The sequence below is a fragment of the Macrobrachium rosenbergii genome, chromosome 5 (assembly GCF_040412425.1).
Source record: "Macrobrachium rosenbergii isolate ZJJX-2024 chromosome 5, ASM4041242v1, whole genome shotgun sequence".
NCBI classification, from domain to species: Eukaryota; Metazoa; Arthropoda; class Malacostraca; order Decapoda; family Palaemonidae; genus Macrobrachium; species Macrobrachium rosenbergii.
The window spans coordinates 67,405,918-67,433,620 of NC_089745.1; the positions used below are offsets into that span (position 1 = coordinate 67,405,918).

The 27,703-nt window shown below is 41.4% G+C and overlaps 1 protein-coding gene across 1 annotated transcript in view; it reads right to left on the reverse strand.

Annotated features, from left to right (window-relative positions):
- Prp4k (Pre-mRNA processing factor 4 kinase) overlaps positions 1 to 27,703 on the reverse strand; it is a 268,851-nt gene that overhangs the window by 29,906 nt on the left and 211,242 nt on the right. Inside the window, 4 exon segments of the mRNA XM_067104540.1 lie at positions 13,030 to 13,183; positions 25,101 to 25,217; positions 25,428 to 25,898; positions 26,219 to 26,319. Coding sequence (XP_066960641.1) covers positions 13,030 to 13,183; positions 25,101 to 25,217; positions 25,428 to 25,898; positions 26,219 to 26,319 — 843 coding nt within the window.

The following is a 27,703-nucleotide window of genomic DNA, read 5'->3' on the forward strand; positions in this document are numbered from 1 at the left end:
CTGTTTCAGTATCACGCAAATAATGAGAAGCAAATACCAACTTGCACTTCCAAAAAGTACATTGCAAGATCGATGAGAGGGATAAATTATGTTTGAACGCCAATGAAGTAGTGACCGCCCTTATTTCATGAGCTTTAACCTTACAAGAGGGAAAAACCTCATCTCCAATTAAGGAATGGGCTTCCAAGATAAGGTCTCTGAGGAAGAATGCCCTGGCATTCTTAGACAGAGGGCGTGAGGGGTTCTTCACTGAACACCAAAGACTGCTTGAAGTGCCATGAATTCTCTTTGTTCTGTGAAGGTATACTTAAGTGCCCTCACAAGACATAGAGCTCTCCCTTCTTCATCTGGACCCAATATATCAGTCAGACTTTTAATAATAAAAGAACAGGGCCAGGGCTTAGACGATGTCTCATTCTTAGCCAAGAATCCCAGGGAAAAAGAACATACTGCATTCCCTTAGGAGAAGCTGACTCTTTTCCAAAGAATGAATTTCACTGGCCTGTTTAGCTGTTGCCAAAGCAACCAGAAAAAGGGTCTTTCTAGTTAGGTCTCTTAAGGAAATTAATTGCATGGGCTCAAAGCGAGGACCGGATAACCATCTGAGAACTACTGTATGTCTAAGTTCCATGAGACGACAGCTGTTTCCTTCTGCTTGGCGGTATAAAAGGACTTAATGTGGTCCGACAAATCTTGGTTAGAGAACAAATCTGTTCCTTTGTGTTGGAAGACAGTTTAACATGGCCCTATACCCCTTTATAGCAGAAGTGGAAAGACTTCTAGACATTCTTAAATATAGCAGAAAGTCTGCTATTTCTGCTACAGAGGTCAGTAGAGGAGATATTGTGCCTTCTACACCATGCCCGAAAGATCGCCCACTTGGCCTGACAGACTTTGTCTGAAGATTGCCGTCTACACCTGGCAATAGATTCTGAAGCTGCTCTTGAAAAGCCCTTCTTTCTAAGTGATCTCCTGACAGTTTGTAACCTATCAGGGCCATAGTACACAATCCTTGATGAAACCGCCTGAAGTGTGGTTGTCTGAGTAACTGCTGCTTTTGAGGCAGCAACCTTGGGAAATCTGTCAGCAGATCAAGGAAGTCCAGAAACCACTCCTTCGCTGGCCAAAATGGTGTTATTAAATTATAGAAACGTTTTGGTGAGACTGAAACTTTTTCATTACTTGTCTCACCATACTGAATGGTGGAAAAGCATAGAGTTCTTTGTTCGACCAGTCCTGTAACATGGCATCTGTCACCTATACTTGAGGTTCTGGGACTGGCTAACAGAACAACAGGAGACCATGGTTTCTGGACATAGCAAAGAGATCCAATACTGGTTTCCCCCACAGTTTCCAGAAGTCTAAGCAGACCAGAGGGTCTAGTGTCCACTTTGTGGAGAGAACCTGTTTCTGGTGGCTCAGTTCGTCTGCCAGAACTTTGAGCCTTCCTTGAATAAAACGAGCCACTACTCTGTTGTTGTTCTGGTTCTTCCAGAGGGGGAGGTCTCTCCCTGTTTCGTATAGGGAGAAGGAGTGAGTTCCCCCTTGCTTTTTGATGAAGACAGGGCAGTCGTGCTGTCTAAGTGGACTGCCACTGTCTTGTTGCACACCTCTGATGCCAAGTATTAAAGACCTAGGTGTATTGCCTTTAATCCCTTGACGTTTACATGCCAGGATTTCTGCTCGTGGGACCATGTCTCACAGACTTCTTTGCTCCCTAGAAGAGCTCCCCAACCTAGATCTGATGCATCTGACAAGAAATCTAGGCTGGGGTTATGAGGGAGGAAAGACTTTCCTTCTGAGAGTCTTTTTACGCAACTCTACCAACGTAGGTCTTTCTTTATCTCAGGAGTTACATGAAAACCAACGTGTCTGGGAGATTCCTCCTGTCCCAGCTGACCCTTAGAAAAAATTGAAGAGGTCTCATATGGAACCTGCCCAGGAACATGAACTGTTCTATGGAGGACAAGGTGCCCATAAGACTCATCTATTTGTTGGTTGAGCAGTCATCGAGAGTCAAGAGCTGGGATTTCTGTACACTGATGAGAAAGCCCAAGTCCTGGGCCAGGAGAAGGGTTCTCCGGAGGTCCTCAGTGCACTGTCCTCTCGATCAAGCCCAAAGGAGCCAATCGTCAAGGTATAGAGATGTCTTGATTCCCATAAGGTGGAACCACTTTGCGAGGGGAGCAAGAGCTCTGGTAAAAACCTGGGGGCAGTCAAGAGACTAATATGGCTGGGAAATGCATTTCCCAGCCATATCAGCCAAATTAATTCCCAAAAATCCTCTTAGTATTGGCTCTTTGTTTAAAGTAAAGGATCAGCTGTGTCCTTATATGTCCTCTGGTGTCATCTGTAAATATACTTGCCCTAAATGTATTTCAGGGATTTACGTGGGATCCACCAGCAAGCTTCTTAAGGTGCGTATTGATTCACATCGGGGAGTTAGTTTCCGCACAGGTAGCAGAATCTCAAACCCAGAGCTCTCCAATATCAGGAATCATTCAAAACAATGTAAAACCTACAGTGAGAACAAAGATTTTAGTGTCATCGGTCATACTGCCAACCCTGAGATTTAACAATCCTACAGTCGTTATTTATAAAACAACTTGTACCATCCTTAAATACTCATATATCTACTAGTCAACTGTATTTAGCTTAATTTCTTTCTGTGGTGGCTTCTTTCCATTTACTTCCTTACTGTCTCACCTCTAGGTTGGTTGTGTTTGTATTTTTATTCATTTTATTCTTACTCTGTAATATTTTAAATGTATTCTAAGACTGCAATTTTAATTTTTATCTTTTCTTATGCACAGCCCTGAAGAAGTAGTTCTGTAAATAATTACGAAACGGCTATAAAATAAAAAAAAGACAGCCTAGTGATGTGTGGTTTTCATCCATCTTAGTAAACCCCCCATATTTGTGTTCTCACGATTCGCAGACTCACATTTGTGGGTTTCTCTGTGGAACATATCTACCCATTATTCGTGGAAAATTCGCCCATTCACAGTATTTTTCACTGAGAAATATTCACTAGTTATTACTGTATTTTCATATAATTTTCATGAATAAATGCATTTTTTGTGATAAAACTATTAAAATAATCAGGTATAAGCATTTTTACAGGGTTTTTCTTGTGTTTAAACTATCATCAAAATGGGCAGTTCTAAGTGTTTTTAGAGGGGTTTTAAGTATTTGCAGATTTTAGCTAATGTGGGGGTTCACTGTGTGTGTATATATATATATATATATATATATATATATATATATATATATATATATATATATATATATATATATATATATAGAGTATATATATATATATATATATATATATATATATATATATATACATATATATATATATATATATATATAATATATATATATATATATATATATATTTATCAGTGCAAAGATTTTTCATAACACAATATATTCTCCACATAAGTTATAAAAGGATTTTGACAAAGGAAAAATCTATTTCTGAGAGAGGGCCCGTGTCACGGTGAAATAGTCCATTCAGCACTTATTTCTGGGTAATTCCGTTTGCTAGATACCAGAGAAAATCTTTGAAATGCTGGAGTTACTACCCCAGAGCGAGCTCTAGATGGGTGTGTATGGAAAGGTGACTACAAAAACCACGAACCTTATCCTATAGAGATTCCCAATGTCAAATTACTTGAGAGGGGTGCGATACAGGCCATGCACTGCTTGCGGACTGTATGCAAGGCAACATGGCATTCCATGTTAGCACCCACCTCACTGAATGAAGTTTATCAAGGGAGGAAGGGTAAAACAGGGTGGGTCACTGGGTGACTACGGGCCCTCCAGAAATAGTTTTCCGTTGTCAAAATCCTTTTCTGGATCGAGAGTCCCGATGTCACCCGATTAATAATAACAGAGAAATAAACATCATTCTTATGCTATTAAAGACTTAAATAGAAACGTTGAAAACTAGGAGAATTCTACCCTGAACATTAGTAAGGTCCTCTAAGTTCATGTAATGAAAATAATGTAAGTGGACACCGTCTAAGATCATGAGCTTAGAATAGCACCTGAATAGGCTTGTGATGAAAATGCTTCCACTATGCAGACCCAATGACAATGCCCCCTTTTTTTAAAGAGGAGAGGACCTGACAAAGTGCAGTGTAAAAAACCTGCAAGGAGAAAACTGGACACAAAGCGGGCCTTGTAAAGGGAGTACTTTCCAAGGTGACCACGAAAATGAGGACCTTCAATTGTAGATGAAAAGTTAGGAGTGAGGAATTCTAACACTACCCTGATGAGGGGAAACCAAACTGATTGGATTTCCGCCAGACAGGGCAGACAGTACAGAAAACTAACACTAGAAGCTAAACTGATTAAAAATTTTGCAGGACTTCCTTAACAGAAAGGTAAGAACAAGATGATTGTTGGTTGCGAAGCTAACTCCCATACATTACTCAAAGACCAGAAACCGAATGTGGTGGAGTACTGTTCTTAATGAACACAGACATGGGATGAAAGTTGAGGCCTGTGAGTCTAGTTCCAACAAAACACTTTCTCGAGGCCAATGCGGCCGCATCACGGTACCTGTAACCGAAAACTATGTGAAGGGTGCTAGTTATGCTGCGAGCCTGCAGTAGAGTAGGATCCCTTAACTGATTTCAGGAAAACAGTAATACTTAGGACCAATATCGGTTTCCTCCTAAACTGTAAGATTCACAAAGACCACAAAGCCAGGACATCAGAGTTTGAGGGGCTGGCGCGGGCTGAGTTTATACCAGGCGGGACAGCTTGATGGTTTGTGGCTGAATTGGGTTGCCAAACAGACTACTTCCAGGCCAGGAAAAGGTCCGCAAGACTACCTGAATGGCGCTCCGTCTCACGGACTACTCCGACACCAGGGGCCTGGATAGGGAAAAGCAGTGACCTTTTTGGTTTCTGAGAAGAGGGTGGTAGACAGAGGCACCTCAAATCTCTTGGTGGTTATGGAGAAGAATAGACATAACCTGAGCAGAAACAGTCGAGTCCAAAACCGCCATTCCGCATGGCGCACTATTGCTGTTTTGTTCAGAACCGGCCTAAAGAAACCTCTTGGGGGAAGAAGTTTCCCAAGGACAGGAAGACTGTCACCGCCTCCAAAGCGTTGATGGAACTGCGGGCGTGATGACTAAGTACCATGTACTTCATTATTGGGCCAAAAAATATCCACCTCACCGCCCAGAGAGGTGGCGTTGCTGTGGAATACTGAGGCCGGAGGAAGCTGGAAGGGACGGCCGGTAAGCACTTGATAGTTGTGCAAGGCCGGAGGCCACTATTCAAGCAGGAGGAATCAGGGAGACACGTCCCTGACTCCACCATACCCCGGTCATAAACTCCAGCTTTGACTTCAGAAGGAGAACCGTCACTGAAGCAAACTGGAGAAAACCCAGGACCTTTTCTTGGGCGCAGAAGTATGCTTGAGATGATGAAATGATAGGACGTCCTTGCTATCTCTTTCCACTTCCACTGGATTCATAACTACGGAAGGCTACCCTCCTGAATCGAGAGGATTCCTTCCTAGTTACTTAAGCCTAAAGACTCTGAGAAACCGATTATAATGACGGCGCCCTCAGGCAATTCGGCTGGGTGCCAAATGAGCCAGGCAACTAGATATGCAGCTAGCACCAGCCCTCCTAATACCGGAGCTGTTGAACTACGGTGTGTTCAAACTGGCAAAGACTCTGGAGCCGCATTGAGGAGGCATGAACCTGAAGGGTACACCTGCTCCCGAGTCTGAATCCCAAGAAGGATAGGACCTTTCTGCAGCAGATGTAGAAGAGCGTCGGAAAGGTCTAAATTGGTTCTGGCTCCACGGCGCAGTAGATCCGAACCCACAGACTGTAACAACCGAGACTTGCCGCATGAATGAGAAAACAAGCAGGATACGCCGGAGAAAAATTTTCCAGTGGAAGGGAACTTCCTTGGCAGACTGAAAAAGCCTGACAGGCCATTCACAAAAGACCCCAGAACTCTGGCGAGGCTGATTGAACCTGATTGGAGGAACAACAGTCATCACCGGGCTATTAACTATACTCTGGGCCCAGGAACTACGAAGTTCAGTGGCCCGAAAATGGTACAGCCTCCACCCATATGAGAACTGCAGGAGGAGGCTTGATTGCCTCCACGTGAAGCGAATGCCTTCCCAATTTCTCGGCGAGGTAGGATGCTTCCCTGCTCTATGATAACGAGGTCAGAGCCTCTGGCCAAATGTCTAGTGAAAATTCTTTCCTTAGGTTTTTACATTATGAAACCACGAAAACTCAGCGGAGGCACGATGGGGAGAGCAGAGAGACACGGGGTGTTACAAAGGGAGCTGATGTGTTGGCTGAACCAGCATCGAGGTGGAGGCTGGGAGTGAAGCTGACCCGGCTGTCAGGGGCAAGACACAGAAGAGCCTGCACCACCGCCTGAGCAGGGGAGCTCTTGAACTACATGAACTTCTTGCCGGACTTGGGACAGGTCCCGGCAAGATCAGACCGTTTCTGCTCGTAGGGTAGACACCCATGAGAACGGAGGCTCTGGGTAACATTAGTAGCCCCAGACGGGCGTAACAAGCACCCACCTGGGAAAGATTAATTCTCAGGTGGGAAACTGTTCATAAGATTTTCAGCTCAAGGCGGAACGGGCAAGCCTGACTTACACCCTGTTTCAGCTTCCGAAAATTGACTCCGGAAGCTTAGGGAGCTGTACGCTGAAGAAATTAGAAGCGTAGTCCGGGGTTAGAAGATTCACTGTGAATGTATCTGTGATATCTGTCTCCCGGAAATGCCTCAGCGATACATTTTCAAAACAAGCCTGTTGATAGAGAGGGCTACATTCGGGCACAAGGGGGTAAACAGGGCTCTCAAAGAGAGCACGGTAAAGACCCCACAGCTGGCGTGAACTTGGAATTCTCGCCTGCCACTCGTTAAGTTTCTCAGGAGATGATGTCCAGCCCTAGCTGAGGGCTCACTTATGGATCCTGCCAGACAGATGCCATGCTCGTTCACAGTCTGGTAAAACCGGATAAGAGGATACCAGACCGGGAAGGGAAGAAATGCCCTTCACCAACCTCCGTGTGCCCACACCCCGACAGGAGGGTGCCTTCATGCTGGGAAGCATAAAGAAGGCACCAGATTCCCAGACTGGAGGGGAGAAGAGTGGAGGTGTCGGAGCGATAGAATTCGAGCGAACGGGACTTAACAGGTGGTCGTGACAATGAGTCTTGAGATTAATCTCTTGGGATTTAAGCTCCTGGGAAAGGAGGGCACGGGACCATGAGGTAGATAGTTAGTTTAATAGGTTGACAATGACCCTCCAAATAGAGCTCATATAAGGAGACCGTGAGTTTTCAACAAGGAAGAGGGAGTAGCCTTTGCTTTGGCGGAGCCCCGTGTCCCTTTCAGAAAATGAGCCAAACTTCGTGGAAATGGCGCAGTTAGAGATCGAGATGTCTGAGGGCGGGCGGGTCTTCTTGGTTTAAGGTTTTTTCTTCTTCTTCTGTTGACTTCACGCTAGGGACGGTAGACCAGGGAACGTGAAGGGATGAGAAGTTAGAATCCTAAAAGGAAAAGTTTGCTTCACTAATTCCGAGCCTAGCGGAAAGGGTTTGCCTCAGGTATTCGCACCTACTTATCGCTCCGGGACGATGTTCACAGGTCGAGAGAAGCGAGACAGAAGGCCGCAACATCTTCAGCTCTCCAGCAATTAGTTGGCTTGAAAATTCACGAGACTTGCGACGGCCTCCAGGAAGGGGAAAAATTAGGACCCCGGGCACCGGAGGAACAACTATTAATAAGTTACATAAGGCGGAGTTTGGCGAAGGAAAAACCGATAGGTGTCTGTGGCTCCTACCAACAATTTACGAGAATCGCCGGAAAGCAGCGGAGTTTGGCGGAGAAATCGATAGGCGTATGAAACCTACCGATCCACCGAGAATCTCGCCGGAGAGAGCCCAAACACCGAAAGATTAACTATTAATAAGCCACAGGCGAGGAAACCGATAGAGTTTATATGAAACTACCAAAATACTGAAAATCCACGCGAGAGCGGAGTTTGGCGGAGTGAAATCGATAGGCGTGTAGCCATGAAACCTACCGTTTATCGCGAAAGAGCGACTATTAATAAGCCACATGGCGGAGCTTGTGGAGGAGTAAAACCGACAGGTATATATGAAACCTCACAGTTCATCAGGTAGCCTGCTCGGGAGAGCATAGCGTGCGCAATCTGCCGGGTACCAAGCAGCTAATAAGCCAAGGAGGTGGCGTTTGGCGGAGATAAAGCCGACTGGTGTAAATAAAACCTCACGGATTCATCAAGTAGCCTGCTCGGAGAAGAGCATAACGTGCTACAACCTTTAAGTCAAGAATAAGTCACATGAGATGGAGTTTGGCTTAGATGAAACCAAACAGGTATATATAAAACCTACGGGTTCATCAAAGTCTGCTCAAAGGAGAGCATAGCGTGCTTCATAACCTTCCGTGCCAAACTATAAATCCAAAACGGGCTGCGCACGGAATGGGGAGCTATAGACTCGTGACCGCTGGTTTGTTGCAGGATGGCGAACGTCCTGCACTTGACAAAACCAGCGGCGTGAAAGGGCATGGAGCGGATGCCGGGCAGGTACGTAGCAGCCATTGGCCTAGTCAGACCAGAAAGCCCGGAGAAAACCGGAGAAAACCGGGCTAACAGGACAAAACTCATAGACACTTAAAAACAGAGTCAACGGAACATTCGAAAGCGATCATGTGGGAAAGGAGTTATGAACTGTTCGGAAGTGGGCGCACTCCGAACCAGAGAGGAAAACCCGGAGGAGGTTCTCCTGAGCGAAGTGATAGCGGTGGGGGAGATAGCATGCGACCGCTAAACACTAAAACACGCCGTAGCAGTAAGCAAGGAGAGCGCCCAACAAGATAACAAAACACCGAACAGGTAGTAGCAAAAGGAGAGGCAGTAAATAAAGCAGAAGACAGTTAGGTGGGAAAAAGCAGCTAACTGAAGCCTCATTATGAATCCCAACAGTGAGGTGCGAACATGTAGGAAGCACCACAAGAGAAAGAAGTCGGCGTAAAAGGAAGAGGAGGAAGGATAGGCCAGGAGGTTGAGTAACCCAAAGAAGCGACCAGGGTGGGACAGCACTCCCGAGCGCCAGAGATTCTCATAGATCCCCTGCAGCTATGTAAGCTGTGTTGCGACAAGGCGAGAGAAAAAAGGAAGGGCAAAAACCTCTCACGGCCAGGAGGCAATGAAGATAAAGGAGTGTGAACAGGAGTGGGAGAGCACTCCCGGTCACCTCAGGTCCCGTGGGTGCCAACTCCAGACACACCCGAGGGACAATCAATCAATGCAGAGGGAGGGGATGTAGGCTACAACATAAAATAAGGATAATTGCTCTCAAGCCTTGGAAAGTTAACAAACTTTGAAAACAAACCAAGAGATGAGAGAGCACAAAGGATAAAGGGAGAGAAGAGGCTCTCGGAAACCACAAAATAACATATATATAGTCGGTAAAGAAGTGTGAACAGGAGTGGAGGCACTCCCGGTCACCATTAGTAAGCAACCCAAGAAGGATTAGACTAGGATGAGCTACATGAGTAAACCCTACTTCTTCAGCTTAACATTAGGAACATGGCCTAAGTGGCAGAAACAGGGAGAGAGGAAGTGGGCGTAGGCAATATCCAGCAAAACCAAACAAAGGAAGCACCAGACATAAAGCACACATGTACAAACAGGATCACCCGACATGAAACTGAAGCTCATACGGCGTACAAACGAAGATCGTCCTCATATGATTTTTCCCGAAGGAAAGAGTGTTACAGCCAACCCCTAGGCTAACCTAACTGAAGTGATGTAAAGGAAGGAAGCCTAGGAGAGAATAAAGACTAACCAATAACTCAAATCATAATAAAAGTTCAAAAATTGTCTATAAGGTACATGTAGGAGGATAGGCAGGCCCAACACAACATGAGGCGTGAAGGGACATGACCGACCTCCAGTTAAATAGAGTATCCCAAAATTAACAAAATTCAAAAGCATCCAAGCACAAGGTCAAAAAATTAAATGTACCAATGAAAATCATGTTCCCATACACTTAGAGAAGTGAGTCTAAAACAAGGCAAAATAAAGCCAAAATAAGAAGCGAATAGGCCCGAGGAACACGTAGCCTATAAACAGCAAGACAACCTTGACCAGGAAGGGAACACAAATTCACAAAATAAACAAAATTATAAAAACAAAGTACAGCTTAAGTAACAGTACCCAATGAAAATAAGATCCCCAAAGGCTAAGAGAAGTGAGTGACCAAAAATAAAGCATAATGAGGCCATGATAATGGCGAATGGGCTCGGGGAAGCTTCGTAGCCTAAGCGGCTCAACAACAGTTCTGCGTAATGAAGCCCGCGATAAAAAAGCGAATGGGCCCGGTGTCGTAGCCTAAGCGCTAAACATCACTCTCGTAATGGCCATGATAAAGCGAATGGGGCGAGTGGTGCTCGTAACCTAAACGCTAAACATCACTCCCGTAATAAAAATCACTCTCGTAATGAAGCCATGATAAAAAGCGATGGGCCCGAGGGGGTAGCTCGTAGCCTAAGCAGCTAAACAGCACTTCTCGTATTAAATGGGTACAGAACAAACATAAAATTAATCAAACCCACTACAGTTTAGGGATCATGAATGGTAAAATATCCCCAAATAAAGGATACAAATAAAAAACACAAAACAAACATGCCCGACCCAAGACCAAGAGAGGTCAAGAGGCAGCGTGAGAGGAGATCGAGACGGGCGTTATAAATCCCTTTAATTATTATTAAACTAAAGGAAAATAAGAAGCCTCAATCGCCTAAAAAACACCAAACACTGGTACTCAAGTAATTGAAGAAGAACCTTGCGAGGATGCCATAAAAAATCCAAAATAGAGCACAACATACTTCAAAAGTTTTTGGACAACCAGCTTATAATAGCGACATCTGGCGCTGTTGTCTACTCAGTTATGGCGCGTGAAACAACTGAACAATATAGTGGTAGGTCAAGAGGTACCTGCAGTTTCCATAAAGCAGGGCTTTTCTGTGTGTACTTACTGTTGTCATGCTTTTACTTAGTGAAGGATGTTGCTATAATGCTTCCAGAGGTCATCGTTGTTCTTATATTTTAATATTTTCATCTCCTTCATCCCACTATAAATTTGTTTTATTTCCTTCATATGTAATGAACTTTGTAGACCCATAGGCCTACAACTGTTATAAGTTGAACTATTAGTCTTATTAGCATCAACAAGTATTTTATGTTATCAGTGTGAAATTTTTTTCACAAATAAAAGTAAATGCCCTAATGAGGTTAGGCCAGGAAATAGTATTCTAGGAGAGATATGTTCCTGTTGTTTTACACTCGCCCTAAAGTTTTCTTCATAACCTATAAAAATATATGCTATCAATAAAAATTTTCTTCATAACCTATATACGCTACCACTGTACATGTTTTCCGTTCATATACTGGAGAGGAAAATAAACAAAAAACTGCAAGGATAAAGTAAACAAACGCTTGGTTACACAAGTCACAAGTCAGACGACAATGCATCGCAGTAAAATCAAGCTTTGTGGTCTTATATAATTATTATATTATGAAAAATAGTAATCACTAATTACAATAACACTAATCACTAATTTGGATATCATTAATATAGGAAAACAAATCCCTTACCTAGATATGGGCGTTCTGGCATTGTTGCTATCTCAGGCCAGACAATTCCCATTTGCTTCTGTTCCCCTCTTGTAACAAAGTTACGAGATGCAATCATTCAAATTTCTCCCTCATTACGGGTGGTACTTCTCTTGCTTATGGCATTGGAACTGCGTGAATGCACTTCACGGTAAGAAAATCCAAAAACAAAATGTGTCACAAAGCACTAGGATATTGCCTGAACCAGAACCACACACAAATCAAGATGGTTTATTGGTAAAACCGGGACGCTCTGTTTGGAACTATTACGTACTTATATAATTTCACATTTCCGAAAATATGCAGTACAAATATGTTAAGAAATATAAAATATTATATGTACAGTACACTAGTTGGAATGGTACATTGTGATATGACTATGACGAGTTCAAAATATCATCATACGTAGATATATATTTGCTTTGATTTGATTTTTTTTTTTTAGAGAATGAACCAGCTCATCATAGAAAATGGGTAGTTTTAGTAGGATACTGAAGTAAATTCCTCACTTTCTACTATCCAGAATTGCAAGTCATACAGACATTGTATGACAATTTATGGCTCAATGTTGCTCACAGGGCGATATCGAGGTAAAGATACATATTTACTCTGGTATTGTATTTTGTGAGAGAAAGAGCTAGTTTTTATCGTAGATAATGTGTATTTTAGTAGGAAAGTGAAGTATATTTCTCACTTCCATCTAGAAAGTCATACAGAAATTTTGTGATAATTTTTCGCTCAATGCCAGTCAAATGCCGGTAAATGTGGTGAACAAATATGTAAAAAAACCTACCTAAAAAATTTTTATTACCAATAACATTTCAGGACATGTTTATTTACAAATATGCCTGTCCAAAACTGTAAAAAACTAAAAATCGATAATTCCTCGAAATTCAGCAGTCGCCGCACCCCTTAAAAGATTTTGAGTGCAGTGACTGTCAGTCAAAAGTCTTGATATACATTTTCCTGAGGTGAATATCACAAATGGTGAAATCAATGTGAAACTCATGCACACAAGGACTACTCTACCAATACAGTGCAGTGCACAAATTATCATTATAAATCACAAAAAGACTACACATAAAATGAAAGGAAAGAACAAGATGAGACTTACTTCTCTTAATGACACAGACAAAGGTTCAAACACCATATTTAAAGGATTCTTGTGAAAAAATGCTAATATAAACTGAGGCTATGGTATTTGTCATCAGGATCTGCATCTTGCAACATTGTATCAATAACATGCAAAAATTACCATTATTACAAAAACACTACACACAAATTGAAAGGAAAGAACAAGAGGAGACTTACTTCTCTTAATGACATAGACAAAGGTTCAAACACCATGCATAAATGATTCTTGTGGAAAAAATGCCGATATAAACGGAGGCAATGGTATTTGTCATCAGGATCTGCATCATTCAATGTCTTCAAGATGTTCAATTCACGTTTACCTGTCTTGTGCCTGGAAAAGATATGAATTACAGATTATTTTAAACCTGCAATAAAAAAAAAAAGCTCACAGTGATGGACCACGAGACAAAAAAGATAATGAGGTGATGGTTGGGTATTCATTAAGCGCATCAAAACTGCACCTGAACTGCTAAAAGATAATTATGTCATAAAAGCAAAGGTCCATCCATAAGAAGCTGCTCAATAAAACAAGATGTAATTAGTAGTAAATATTTTCCAAGTACTTCAAATTCTTTTAACAGTTAAACATCCCATAACAGATAAACTTTTACTATCACCCCTCCAGGGATAGAGGGCACCTTAGAGGCTGCTGAGATTTATTAAATAATAATATTTTTGGTTTCATTTAAACCTGATTCTCTTGCAATCGACTGTTTTACCAAAATTTTAGAGAAAATATGTAAAACTGAGAAATGATTCTAAAACAGATCTGTTACCTGGGAATTCAGAAAGGTTCAATGCAGGATACTGATATATTTACAGTGTTGGATTCCAGGTACATATTTTTTCCTTTGTAATCCCCATCTGTCATTTATATGAGCTTTCTTTGTAAACTTATTTTTATATTTCTTCAGTCTGCTAAGTAAGGGACTATAAGTCGAAAAGTCATGCAGCACTCCATTGTTTCTCTTTCCTTCATGGATTTTATCTTTATTTATATATTCATCACGTTCCATATATTTGTAATTCAGTTATACATAGTGTACAGTATTTACAATTTCCCTTATTCAAAATAAACAGCATGCCCATAGTATACTGATAATGTTCAACACCTTTCATGAAATGATGTGCAAGAAAAAGTTTGGTATAGTGACACACTAGCATTGTAACAATTTGCCACTCCTTGCCCAACTTCCACTGCAAGTAAAGTTTGTTGATTACTGTACATAAAATTCCTATCTATCAGCTATTCCAACAGTCTTGTTTCTGCCTTGAAAGTGTAGCTGGCATTGTTCCTTACCCTCTCAGTCCATATTACTTGAGTAGTACCTAGCTGATCATTAATATCTGCAGAATGTTTGCCTTCTTTGCTGTGGCAATTTAAGACCCCTATTTTTCCCCCTGAATTCAATGAAGTTTTCCCCAGGAGGAGCAATGGCCTTTGGATATCTTTCTCTTGCACTGCCCCTCCATTCACATCATGTTTTTGTATATAAATTTCATGAAACAAAATTTCATGAAATAAAGTTTTTTTTCTAACAAATACTGTAGCTTCCTGTCCTTATTTTTTAAATTTACAATTTTCTATGACTAAGTACTTGAGACATACATCTAAAAACTAAGGTTAAAGTGTGTTACAGATTCAGAAAAGAAAAAGAGAAAAAGAAGAGCACAATTAACATTTCCACATCATTCCTGAGATTCATTACCTTAGGACTATGCAGGTTAGCATGTTGAATCTGGTATCATGGCTGTTGCCTACTGAAATGCTGCTTTAATACAAATATAATCTAATTCTGTTGATGTACACAGCAATTAGGTTGTGTTTTGGGGGAAGAAATTCAATGTGATATCATTGACCCCTTGCATTTCTCAATGGGTCAAAATTCATGGATTTTTTTACTTAGCACTTATCTGCAACAAAATACTACATAGTACCCAAATACAGTGATACCTTGGTAACCTTGGAACCCAAACAACTCTCAACTTGAACAATCAGTAGGCAAATACTCTGAGTAAGAAATTGCTTGGTTGCTCAGTACTAGAACATGTATGAGAGGAAACATGTCACGTATGCATTTCCCAGTTGAAGCAAAAGGAAAGTGGTCAATTTACCCATAATGTCACACAGTGCAGAATTCGACTAAACTTTCTCTTTTTTGTAATTTTTTTTTGTATTTCTAGCGCAAATAAGTCATCATGAGGCCTAAACAAGTTAGTGATGACAGCAAACCAAAAAGAAATATACAGGTAGTGCTCGAGTTACGATAATTTGTTTTTACGATGGGGTTAGCAATCAACATCGATACGACAATATTTTGAAAATTTGTATTTTTAAATTTTGCGGCCGACTTGCGCACGCAACACCGTACCATCAGGCAGCGTACGGTGTACAATACGTTGGCCCGAGAGACTGGAATAGGTACAATAATTCAATGAGCTGACCTCACTTGCTCTCGTTGTGTCGGAATTTAAAATAGGTCAGTGTTTGTTAGCAATTTTTGTGCGTTTGTAAATAGAGGTAGTGCACGAGTGATGATAATTCGTCTTACGATAATTCGAGTTTACAATGGAGTTAGCAATTAATACCGGTACGACAATATTTAGAAAATATTTTTAAATTTGGAGCGGGCACAGGCAACAGCATACACTACAGTTGCCGTACAATCAGGCAGCAAGAGAGACCAACTTACAATAGACCAACTTCTTTTTCTCCATCTCTTTATTCCATCTTCTAGTTAAAAAAAGTAAGAGAATGATAAAAGTATTGTTAGTAACCTTATACTCTTGCGAAAATGCGTACAGCCATAAACAACTGAACGAGAAACTTTTGTTTTGCTAATAACCGAATCGGATAACAACTGTTTTGCTTGTATTTCAACCATCGTACGGTTAAACAATTACCATAGTTATGTTAAAAATGACGTTAAGTACTGATATATTTTTACACTACCCTTATCCGCTTTGGAGAAAAGATCGGCAAGGAAATACACTGCTACAGTAAATTTAAGCTGCAAGTTGTAGTTGACGCTGAGAAAAGAATGTTCAAGCTGCTAATGACTATAAATTATCGTGCATTGGCAATATGGATGAAACTCAACCGCAAATAAAATTGGAAAGTATTTTAATCAAAACTACTGGGCATGAAAGAACACATATTACTGCTGTTTTCATGCCGATAAAAGATAAATAGGAAAAGCTCGTAGTATGATGATGAAATCAAGAGAAAATAGCGAACGGAATCTTGATTTTTTTTTTTACACAAAACAAACATGCCCCCAAACGGCCAGCCACCAATGTCATCTATTAACGAAAAAATAGCTAAATTAATTTCACGAGACATATTTAAGTTATATTTCGACTTAAAAACACTTCGTATAACAAAAAATATATATGTCCCTTATAAATAAAGTATCTAGGGATTCATTTATGCTAACTAGAAGCAAGAAATGCCCTCTGAACCGAGTTAAATGCAGCGAAATAAAGACCGCGTGATCGATTCCCAAACAAAGCATAACTTTTTAAAAGATCCATGGAAAAGATGCACATTCATTATTTTGATGTTTTTATAATACGGTATTATGTGAAAATAGAATATAGTATAATGTAGGCTAGGCTACCGTATATGATATACGAAAGTGCAGGCTAGGCCTTGTTTGTTATTCAATTTTTCTTTATACTGACTTATCATGTCAATCTGCATTGAACCTGCAAAATTAGCTGACACTAATAATTACTATACCATATATGTATAAAGTATACTGGAGCCTCGATGGCTCAGTCGGTAGAGCAGCAGCCTAGGACTTCATAGAGGTCCGTGGCGCGGGTTCAAATCTGCAGCCGACTGGTCAGAGAAGGCGGGCACTTTGCTATCCGTGTAGACACCCCGGGATTACGCATGTAATCAATGGACAAGTTTGCTGAAAGCAAATGGGTGTTACAGACTAATACACACATAAACAAAGCCACTCCAACATCTAAAAACATAACAGACACCTCAAACGTCTTGAACTGTCGACCTAACCGCCCAGTTCTCCTCACTGCTGGGAGAAAGGGAGCTGGGGATTGGTACGATACACGTACATATTTTTACCAGGGTCTAAGCGATGTCAGACAGGGCAGCCGATCGAGGCTACAGCCTACCCCAACGCCAAATCAATGTCCTTCGAAAAGAAGGCATCGTGCTTACCCCATATAAAAATGGGAAAAAGTACGTTAAAACGAAGAAGAAGATATGTATAAAGTATACTGTGTAGTGTAGGCTAGGCTACCATATATATATAGATGGTACTGATTACCCTAGTGTAGGCTAGGCCATATTCGAGTTATGATTTTTTCAACAAACGATGGGTTTTTTGAAACCTAACCCCATCGTAAGTAGGTGAATACCTGTACCGTAAACTGATTTATGAAAATTCAGCTGTCAAGCCAAGCACTGGGGATCTTGTGCCCATTTAGCAATAAAGACAGTGAAAAGGAGTTTGAGTGGTTAGACAGCAAGATAAAGAGATTCAAATAAGAAAGGATATGAGGTACAAGAATCTTATGGTGGAACTGGAGAAAACCCCACAAATGCATTAGAGTGATAGTTACAAGGTTAGACAGCAAGAATGAAGAAAGAAAGCAGAAATGGAGGTAAAGGCTAAAAAGTGAGTGCAGCTAGGGGCACTACAAACACCCTTTAGAATTGCTTGCAGCAGACCATGTGAGGTGCACTGTCAGCACTTTTCCCACAGGGGAAAAAGAAAAATGGATAACAACACTCATAGCAAGATCTGAAAGTGGTATCTGCTTCACTGATCTGGTTAAGGAGTTTCATATGTCCAGTCCACTATCTATACAACATTACAATGCAAAGAGGCCATCAAAGGAGCTATGTTTCTACCGAAAAGAAAGATGTTACAAAGAGCCACAGACATTTGAAGAGGTTGAGAAATTCTTGCAAATATGAACAAATGAAAAAGTTACCATTTCTGTGGCAATCATTTATAAAAAAAACAAAACAACTGCAAGCTGATCTCTTGGAAAACACCCCTAGAATGGGTGCTGATGCAGTTAGTACTTAAGTGCCCAGAGCTAGTCATGGGGGTTTGAAAAATTTAAGAAAAGTGCATACAAGGTGTGGTGGAGCACAAGAAGGTTGTCAGTTCTAACAAAGATGCTGCCAAGAATTACACTAACAGAGTTTGAGGACTATGTAGAGGCTGGAGGTTTTGTTCTCAACATGTGTTCATTTGTGACAGGACAAGCTTGCTTGGGAAAAAAATGCCACACAAGACCTATATCACTCAAGAGGAGCAGCCACTGCCAGAAAATGTCAAATTCTTTTCCTCTGAGGGAATGCAAGCGGTGATTTAAAACTGAGGCCTATATTTGTCTACCACTCACTGAACCCAAAAGTTTTTCAGAAAAATTACTTTTTAAAGAACAACTCAAATGTGATATGGAGGGCTTATAGTTAAGCTTGGTTAGCCGGGAAATTTTTAATGAGTGGGTGAATGAAGTGGTTGGCCCTTGAGGAAAAACAATTTCTTTCAGAGGCCCTCTTTGTGCTGGACAGTTCTCCTGCTCATCCTCCAGGCTTGGAGGCCAAGTTGCATATGTCAACCACTAGTTACTGTTTGTGGTTCTTGTCCGGTGGGGCCTCAGAGACACAAGGATAGTAACTAGTGGTTGAAATCTGCCAATATGTTTTAAAATATTTTATATACACACTAATACAATCTTTTAAGTAATTTGTATTTTTCTATGCATACAAACCCCAGCCTTTCATATATGGAGTATCCTTCAGCGCTTGTGCTAGACTAGCAATAAACTGACTAACAATGAGGGTATCCTGGGAGAGACGGGGAAGAGCAGGGGTTATCTAATGCTATCCTCACACACATGCCATCCACTGTCCTTTAAGCATATGAAGCAGGGTGGTTGAGGTGGGTGAAACATATTTCTTTAAAAATTTGCGATTTGTCCCGACAGAGGTACAAACAACACCTTTCATATTTGGAGACTTATTGCTTAGGTGGGAAGTAGTGGCTTTTAACAGACAAGTACCCACCAAGAGAACCAGTCTGCCTGTTGCTTGCAACCTAAGGATGAAAGACCACCTACCCAGTGGAGAAATAAAGGCTGCAGGGTTTGGAGCCTACAGGAGTTTCTGTACAGCAGAAACTTTTTAGCAACAAATTTTGATAAATCAGAATCCATTCACAAGGGAAAGTCCTATTGGTTGGCAGCTTTTCCAGGCTAATAATAACTGATGGATTCAGGAAAAACTTCATGAGAAACTTCAGTTCAAATTCTCTCAGATGGGGAAAAGAAAGGAACTAACAAGCCTATGTACTCAAATGAGACATAGGGTGTCTGGTCTGGAACCAAGTAATCTCACCATTTGTTAAGCAGCCAATGCAAATCCCAGAGAGAAGGTATTAAGGAACTTGTGAGCAACATCCCTCAGGAAGAATGAAGTGAAGGTAATCTGACTATGCCAGACTTACGCCCTCATTACCCTTTGAACAAAAAAGTTCTTCCAAAAAGTGCCACACCTGACAAGAACCCTGACCTTGTGAGCTCTTAGACAGAAGGGGTGATCCAACTCCTCCGAAGGAGAGTCATATGCCCGTGTAATGACCTCACAAACCAGAAGATGGTTTTCCGAGACACCTTCTTGAGATGACCAGTACTAAGGAAAGTCTCCTAAACTTCAGCCTTAAGGAGTGTACTCTTTTCAGGTAGCACTGAAAAACTATAGTCTCTTGTCTGGAACCATGAGATTTTGAGTTTTGGCTACAAATTTTGGTCCAAAGGAGAGCAAGCCCACCATTCTGTGCACCAAACGAGATAAGACAAGCCATATAATTCCCCAAATCTCTTGATCAATGCCAGGGCCAAGAGGAAAACAATTTTCTCAGTAAGTTCTCTATCCGAGGACTGACACAATGGCTTGTAGGGGACAACTGTCAGGCTCAAGAGGACCAAGGAATCATCCTACAAATATCCCACAAGGGAAAGGATTGGTCAAAATTTCTTATTAGCAAGGATAATTCTACACAGGTAGATTGGTCCAAACTTTTCAGCTGGAAAACTAAGAACAGGCTGCATGGTAACCTTTAACCACAGAGACCAAAAGGCCCTTATCTTGGCCACAAGAGATGAGAGAGTCCTCTACTCACTGAAGGGCAGAGGGAAACCCATTCTACAACACCAATCACAAATGATGGCCCACTTTCCCTGGTACACAATGGCAGAGGAGCAGCAGAGGTACCCAGACATTTCTCTCACTGCCCTGCGAGAAAAGCCTCTCTCTCACAAGAGATGCTGGATAAGTCTGCCTGTACAGTTGAAGGGACTGCATCTCTAAATGATACCTGCGAACATGTGGTTGACACGGGAAGGTAGGCCATGGCCACAGGGGAAGCTCTCAAAAGTTTTAATTAGGAGGAGGGTCAGAAGGTTTGCATACCTCTTCGTATGAGGCCAACAAGGGGCTACAGGGGTCATCTGAAGGCCCAGAGTGATGAACACCCCAGCAGAGGAAACTATGGTAAAGACGTAAAAATCCAGATCGTCCCACAAGTTTTGAAAAATGTCTTCCATGGCTGTCCACTGGTCTGGAACTGGGGAGCAAAAGATGGGGAGTTTTCTGTTCAGCCTTGTTGCAAACAGGTAAATCATGGGAGCACCCAAAAATCAAAGAACTTCTCTGCTACTTTGGAGTGTAGAGACCACTGTTTTCATCACCTGACCATGACATCTTGACTGATCAGCCAGGATGTTCCTCTTGTCAGGAATGTGTTGGCTTGAAATTTGATCACCTGGAGAATTGCCCACTTGTGCTTATGGATGGTTAGTTGTTAACTTGTTGATATTCTTCATCCATTGGTTGATACCATTTTGGATGCTAATATACAGAACAATTCTGACTTGATAAACAAATAACAATGTATAGATTAACAGTGGGTCCAGGCTTGTGAGTTTTGATGCATCATTATTCACGAAGCTAGCAGCTGATGATTTACTGGAATTTTTATCGGATACCTTAGAGAGTTGACGGCTTAATATAGCAAATTTTTAAAGTAATTTGTATTTTTCCAAACATACAAACTTGATGTTCTTCACAAAGCATTTAGTTTGCAAACACGAGCTGGACAGCTGTTTAACTTTCAGACAAGGTCGTTAACTATTGATTGGTAGGTGGAAGCCCCTCCCACCTCTTGCTATGCACTCCACTTTGCCTTCTGACCCAAGTGCCCCGGTGCCAGAGCGAGGGATGGCTGAGGTGGGCTGTTAATGTAAAGAGCTTCAGATTTGTATGTCAGGAAAAATACAAATTACTTCAAAAATTTGCTTTTGTTCCCATGCAAATATAAACCTTACGTATTCTTTACATGGGAGACTTACACAATGGTGGGAGGAATCTGGGTAATTTCTGAACTGACTAGTTGGTTTGACCCACCTGGGAGGTACCTTCCTGGTCTGGAGGAGCAGAGGAAAGTATCCCACACCTCTAGCTTGCTGAGCATATGAGATGTTACAACAATTACATTTCTGGGCATGAAGTAATGAGTTTGCTTTCATTACCTGGTGAAGGCTGAAAGAACCAGTAAAAAACACGCTATTAAAATCAACAGGTTTGTTTCATTGCCTGTCCCTCTCTTCCCTTGTCTAGACAGAGAGTGGAATTTCAATCAATATATTGACAACTAAAAGAAGATGGACATGGTGCCCTGTGAAGTATTTCACATGCATAAACAGAGTGCCCTGAACTGGAACACCATCCCCCCAGGGTAAAGCAGATGCACTCCCAAGATGGATGGGTATTTGAAAATATGCATCCTTTAGGTCCACCAAAGCATGAAGTTGCCCTCTTTGATAGAATCTAAAACATTGAGCATACAGTTTCCATCTTGAACCAGGTCTGGCAAATGAACTGCCTTCTCCACCAAGAACACACAGCAGTAAAAGCCTGGGGACCAATACTTCACAAGTTCTACTGCACACTTCCATAGCATCAAATTTGCCTCCTCCAAAATGTAAGATCCTTCTGCAGGCTGGGAATGCAAGTCTGAAACCAGACCAGGTCAAAAGTGAACGGTGGCAGATGCTCAAAGGGTAGTAGATACCCCTCCCATAGGGCATCCACTCTCCATGTTTCCATTCCATGTTGCTGCCAGCTGCCCATCCACAACAAGTGGGGTGGAACACTCCCTAGTGTCCTCCTCCTTTCTTCTTGCCTTTGCCTCCCTTCCTAGAACAGACAGGGGGACTGAAAGGGATAAAACCTCACATTTTTTACCTGACGGACCGGCTTGTCGTTGTTCTCAACTTTAACCCTTTCCACTGTGGCCTCCACCTCAATCCAATGGAAGAGAGAGGCAGATCCAAGCACCAGCCTGTTTATGAGAGCCAAAGTTGACTCTGGTCCAGCAAAATGAGAGAGTCGAGATAGAACAGCGTCAGTCTCTTGAAGGAGGCATCCACTTCAGGTGTTTGCCCTCCCATCGAGGATGTGATCTTGGGCACAGCAAGAGACCAAAGATCATGTCAAGAGACTTGACTCTGGAGGGCTAACATGGCAGTCAACTCCTGGGCTGCTAACTCCATTTGTAAGAGGAAGACTCCCTCTCCACATGGAGACAGGCGAATGCCAACCCAGGATGGGGACAAGTTAAGTCCTGGTCTACTCGTTTCATTGGCAATGGACCCTGAAGGAAGGTAATAACTAGACTACCTAGACCACGGGAATTTTCTTGCCTACAAACAAGAGAATTCACCTGGTCTAAACCCCCCACTTGCAAGTCTTGACCATAGCAGGCCAGGATGGTGCCTTGGGTTCCTTCTGTGGACTCCATAAGGACTTGATAGCTGAAGAATGATTTGCAGCACAGGCCACAGTCTTTTCCTCGAGATCACTGAAATGACATATCATCTTACCGATCCAAAAAAAAAATTCCTCTGCCACTCAGGGGTGTCCGAGTCCTGAGGCATAAGACCCTCTGGTCCCTCCAGTTCCCAATCCTCCTGAGTTGCTCCCTCTGCAAGAGAGGAACACTTGCCAGAGCCCCCTGGCAATAATCTCTCTACCACTAAGGAATATGATCTGTCCGGTCCTAAGGTCTGAGGACCGAACCAGAAACATAAAACCTCTATGGTAGGGCTGGGATGGGACTGAGAACATTTCCAGTCCCAAAACCCAGGCCTGTAAGGCTCCCTGTAAACCCTGAGGAGGTGGAAGGTATAGGTAAGAGATCACAAGCACCCTTGCCCAGTCTGGCAAAGACCGAAGTCTTGTCAGAGAAGCAGAGCCATGGGTATTTATCAACCCTGGGTGATCGATGTCCACACGGGTCAGAGAGAACAGCCCCACTCATGCAAACGGGTGGGGGCTGTCCCTCTAGCATGTCTCAGTCTTCCGAGAAGACGGACCTTCTACAGGAGAGGAAGACTGAATGGAGGATCTCCTCATGTCAGGTCTGGGTGGCTGGGCCAGGCAGGTTGAGTCACTTTCCCAGGACCCCTAAGCTGCTCTCTTTGAAGAGCAGGGGTTGAAAGAGCACCTGCATGCTCATATTTTACCTTCCCTAGCTGGAATGTACAGGCAGACAGGACAGAGTCTGTAGACTGACAACCCTTACCGTCCCAGGTAGGGGTATTACCAGGGACGGTACTGGTACGAAGGGAGTCCAGAGAACTCCAGGTAGCAGTTGCAACCTTGCATTCAGCAAGGGGTGCAGTGGTACTTGTGATGCTGCTGGTGGGAGGGCTACAACTACAAGATGCTCGTCCGCAGCTGCACCTGGAAAGAAAGTTGGATAAAGGTAAGGCTCTCCATTTCGCCCCAAAAAAAGAATGTCCTCCTGAGGAAAGCTTTCCTGCAGAATGGAAAGCCTGAGGTGAAACACTGAGCTGGATGTCCTCCCCCTAAAAGGCTCTTTACTGAACACTCAGTAAGAGTCAGTGAAAAGGAAACTATGACCTTACAAGTAGCATAAGGGGGATGGGGGGAGTTTGGCAGGTAGGAAAAAAGTACCAAAGAGGGCCTTTGGTGTCACTGGCTAAGTATTACAACCTGATGACACTGGGGAAACCTTCTCTCTTCTTCTTCCTATCAGAACTCACACACTGTTCAGATGGTCACACATGGCACTCTGAACATGGACTAGATTTGTTACATTAATGCCTCCCACAGTAGGCAAAGAGGAAGTGAGGGTCTACCTCTATGGGTGATAGAAACCTATTAAAAGGCCTGTCTTTCCCTGGGCAGCACCTGAAAACCTGAGGTTTCATCATAGAGGTAGAAGGGTGTAATGATTGAAGGGTTTGACTCATAATTCTTTATTAAGCAAAGCTCATCGACAAGCATACAAAAAACAAAACAAAAAAAATGCTCAGAGAGCATAATGAGAGATCAAACGGCAAGTCAGGCAGAGAGCCTACACAGACATCCAAACACGACGGCAGCCTGAAGCAAAGTGGAATGCATACTGACAGGTGGGTGAGGCTTCCCCTACCTGTCAATAATTAATGACCTTGTCTGAAAGTTAAACAGCCATTCCAGCTCGCTTTTGCAAGCTAAATCCTGTGTAAAAAACTTAAGGTTTATATTTGCGTAGGAACAAAAGCCATTACCCAAGAATACTCAAACAGACCTGATTAAAATAAGTGTAAAAGAATGTAAATTTTAATTACTGCAAATGGAAAATTTTATTTTCAAAATTTTGGTATGGTTATGGATAGTCCTTTATCTCCAGTTTAGAGTAATTTGTATAAGGAATTTTTCTAAAGCAAAATGTTGAACAAAATCCATTAATCCTGCATAGGCCTCCACACCCTCACATACATTCACAAAATTACACAAGATATTCAACATCTCATTATAACATAGGCTTTGAGAATGATTCTGTTGAACTGTAGACTAATATAAGAATTGCAAGCATGTTTAAGGTAGGCTAGGTTATGCTATGATGTTCATTAGGTCATGTGTATTACAAAGCATTTCCAACTTACAATATACAAAAGGTTTCTCAAAATGAAAACCCAATGTAGCCAGGAGACTGTCTGTACTTATAGTATTCCAAGGCACTTGGTCTGAGCTACATAACATGAAGCCCAACAATACAAACATTACATACAGTCCCAATACCTGGCCCAAGGCACTTTCCTGTACTTAAAAGTGGGTCAGTGGTTCTATTGATGTCACACACTGAATTTACATACACACAATGCATTTTAATAAAATAAATATTACTTACATAACTTCATTGTTTCTGATGATTTTAATGGCTACATCTTGGCCAGCTCTAGCAGCATCCCTAGCTCTCACAACATTACTGAATACTCCTTGACCTGTATACCCATACACAGTGTACCTGCAACATGCAATGATTCTAATTATAAATATATATTTCAATATTCTTACTATATGTTTACATAAAGATTTCAGATAGTAATAACCCATTTAAGGTTGACATAACTATAGTGATGAACACCGATTTAAATTTCAAAGTTTTGTCTGATGAAATGAAGGGAAACGTTTGACTATCCAGTGCCTCAGCACCAATAATCTGCACCAATCTTACCTGGAATCAAGCACTTCACCAATGCGGACTCGATAATAACCCTCAGCATCATCCCAGTTATCTGTTAAGTTGGGATTATCAATACCTCGAGTGTGTATGTCACCCAAACGATCAGCTGCAAAATTGTCACCAAACATATCAGAAAACATGTCTTCATTTTTCTTTTCTTTTTCACCAATCAATGCAACTTTGGACATGGCACTGTCACCCTTGGCTGCTTTTTCTGATTCACTATCCTGCTTTTCTTTTTCAGGGGAGTCTCTCTTATCATCTCTTGCTTTATTTTCTTTATCTTCGCTACTTCTGCTGCTTTCCCTACTACTACTACCACTCTTGCTTCTACCCTTTTTGTTACTGTTGTTTTTAGTTCTTTTCTGACTATTGGTACTGCTTGATCCATCTGAATGAGGTGAAGCCGACCTTGATTTTGATTTTTCAGTAACATCATTGCACTTTGCTCGTGATGAAGGCCTTAAAAATCCAAGAAAAAAAAAAACTAATTACTATTATACAAAATTAAAATATGTAAATTATTCTTATAATTCCATGACAAAACAATGCAAGATATATATGTATATTGTATAAATTCTTGAAATTCCCTAAATGAAACAACTACCAGAAGTACCATACTTAGAAAACAATATGGTAATGTACAACTAACAGTTAATTTGGTTTATGAAAGTTTGGTCTGATGACCTGGCACTGGAATATAATTAATATGAAAAGGATCAGACCTTATTATCTGCACCAATAACCTTCCAAAATATCAAATGTGCAAAATATTACATTACCTTGACTGCGGCATAGGAGAATCTCTTGGTGTATTTACTGGTGATTGCACTGCACTACTAGCTGGTGTTACTTGACAAGAATCTCTGTCAACTCCTAGTTTCTGATAGGGTAAAAACAATAACCACTAAATCCACTACATCTTTAAATACCAGAATTTCCAAAAAGGAGTTTGATAACATTAAAATAATTTAATGCATATAAACTGAATGCATTTAAAAAAAGTTAAGCTATGACACTAATATTAAATCAACATGATCAAATGCCCACAAACTGTAAAGATATTTCTTGCTTAAATGACCACAAAAAATTATGTAACTTTCTTGATGCACAATCTTATACATTACATGAGCAAAACGAAACTGACTTCAACTTACATCAGACCACCCTACTTACTGTATGTATGTGTCAAAGTACATTAAAAATAAGAATTATATTTGTACTAATGGAAACAAACATTTTCTGGCCTAAACCTATCGATCACTCAATGTCTGTTGTCTGCCTCACAAAGAACCTGTGCCTTGTATCAAAGTGATCTTTTGTGTTTTTGCTTTTCCTAGTAAAGCATGTAAGGTTCTCTTTTCTTGTATTAAAAGTTTTAACTGCAGTACATAATGTAATTTATACTTAAAAAGTGTGGCAGCTCAGAAACTGAGAGATATTTGTTAAATAGTGTAACTGTATGCATATATGTACAGTACTTCATTTGCAATGGTAGTTAAGAATAGGCAATTAAACTACAGCAAATGACTGTTTATCAAATACATACAAGCAGTTCTGTACACAAATTTCTTAAAAGTGATTGGGCTATGCTTCTTTGTTTCAATGTGTGAACACTTGCTCTGAAAGTCTAAGATCTGTGGTTAAAGGAAGTCTCTGTACTAGAATAGGAAGCCACTGTTAATTTAATGTATAAAAACAGTTTCCTACATGAATATTTTTTTAAGTGATTGCACCATGGTTCTGTTTCAATATGCAAGCATGTGGTCTGATTTTCTAAGATTTGTGGTTAAAAGAAGTGCAACTACCTCAGCCTTCCACCTCCACATGTCAATTACAGTGCATACTAATGGAGTTAGGGGATTATGACTCAAACTAAAATATCTAATCTCCACAACCATATCGAGGCCTCTCTACACCTCGCATCGTCTTTAAGGTAAGATTACACAAAATATGGCAAATTTTTCATTAATTCGTGTTTTTCATACCTAACAAACCTGAGGTCTTAACATTATGATAAATCTTTTGGCACCAGCTGGAAACCGGTTTAAAAACAATAAAAAATCGTATATGCAAGAAATCTGTGGCGCTTGGCATCTGATATGCAGATGAGGTGGAAGCAGGTCAGAGACCCAGCTGGAACCTCGTGACACAATCAGTCTTTCTTCAACTGCCTTGGAAAGCAGACATTTGCTTTTACTCTCCTTTCCCCAAGCCAGATTCTGTCCTAAGCCTGTGATACCTTCCTACTGGTTGTGTTGTGTTTT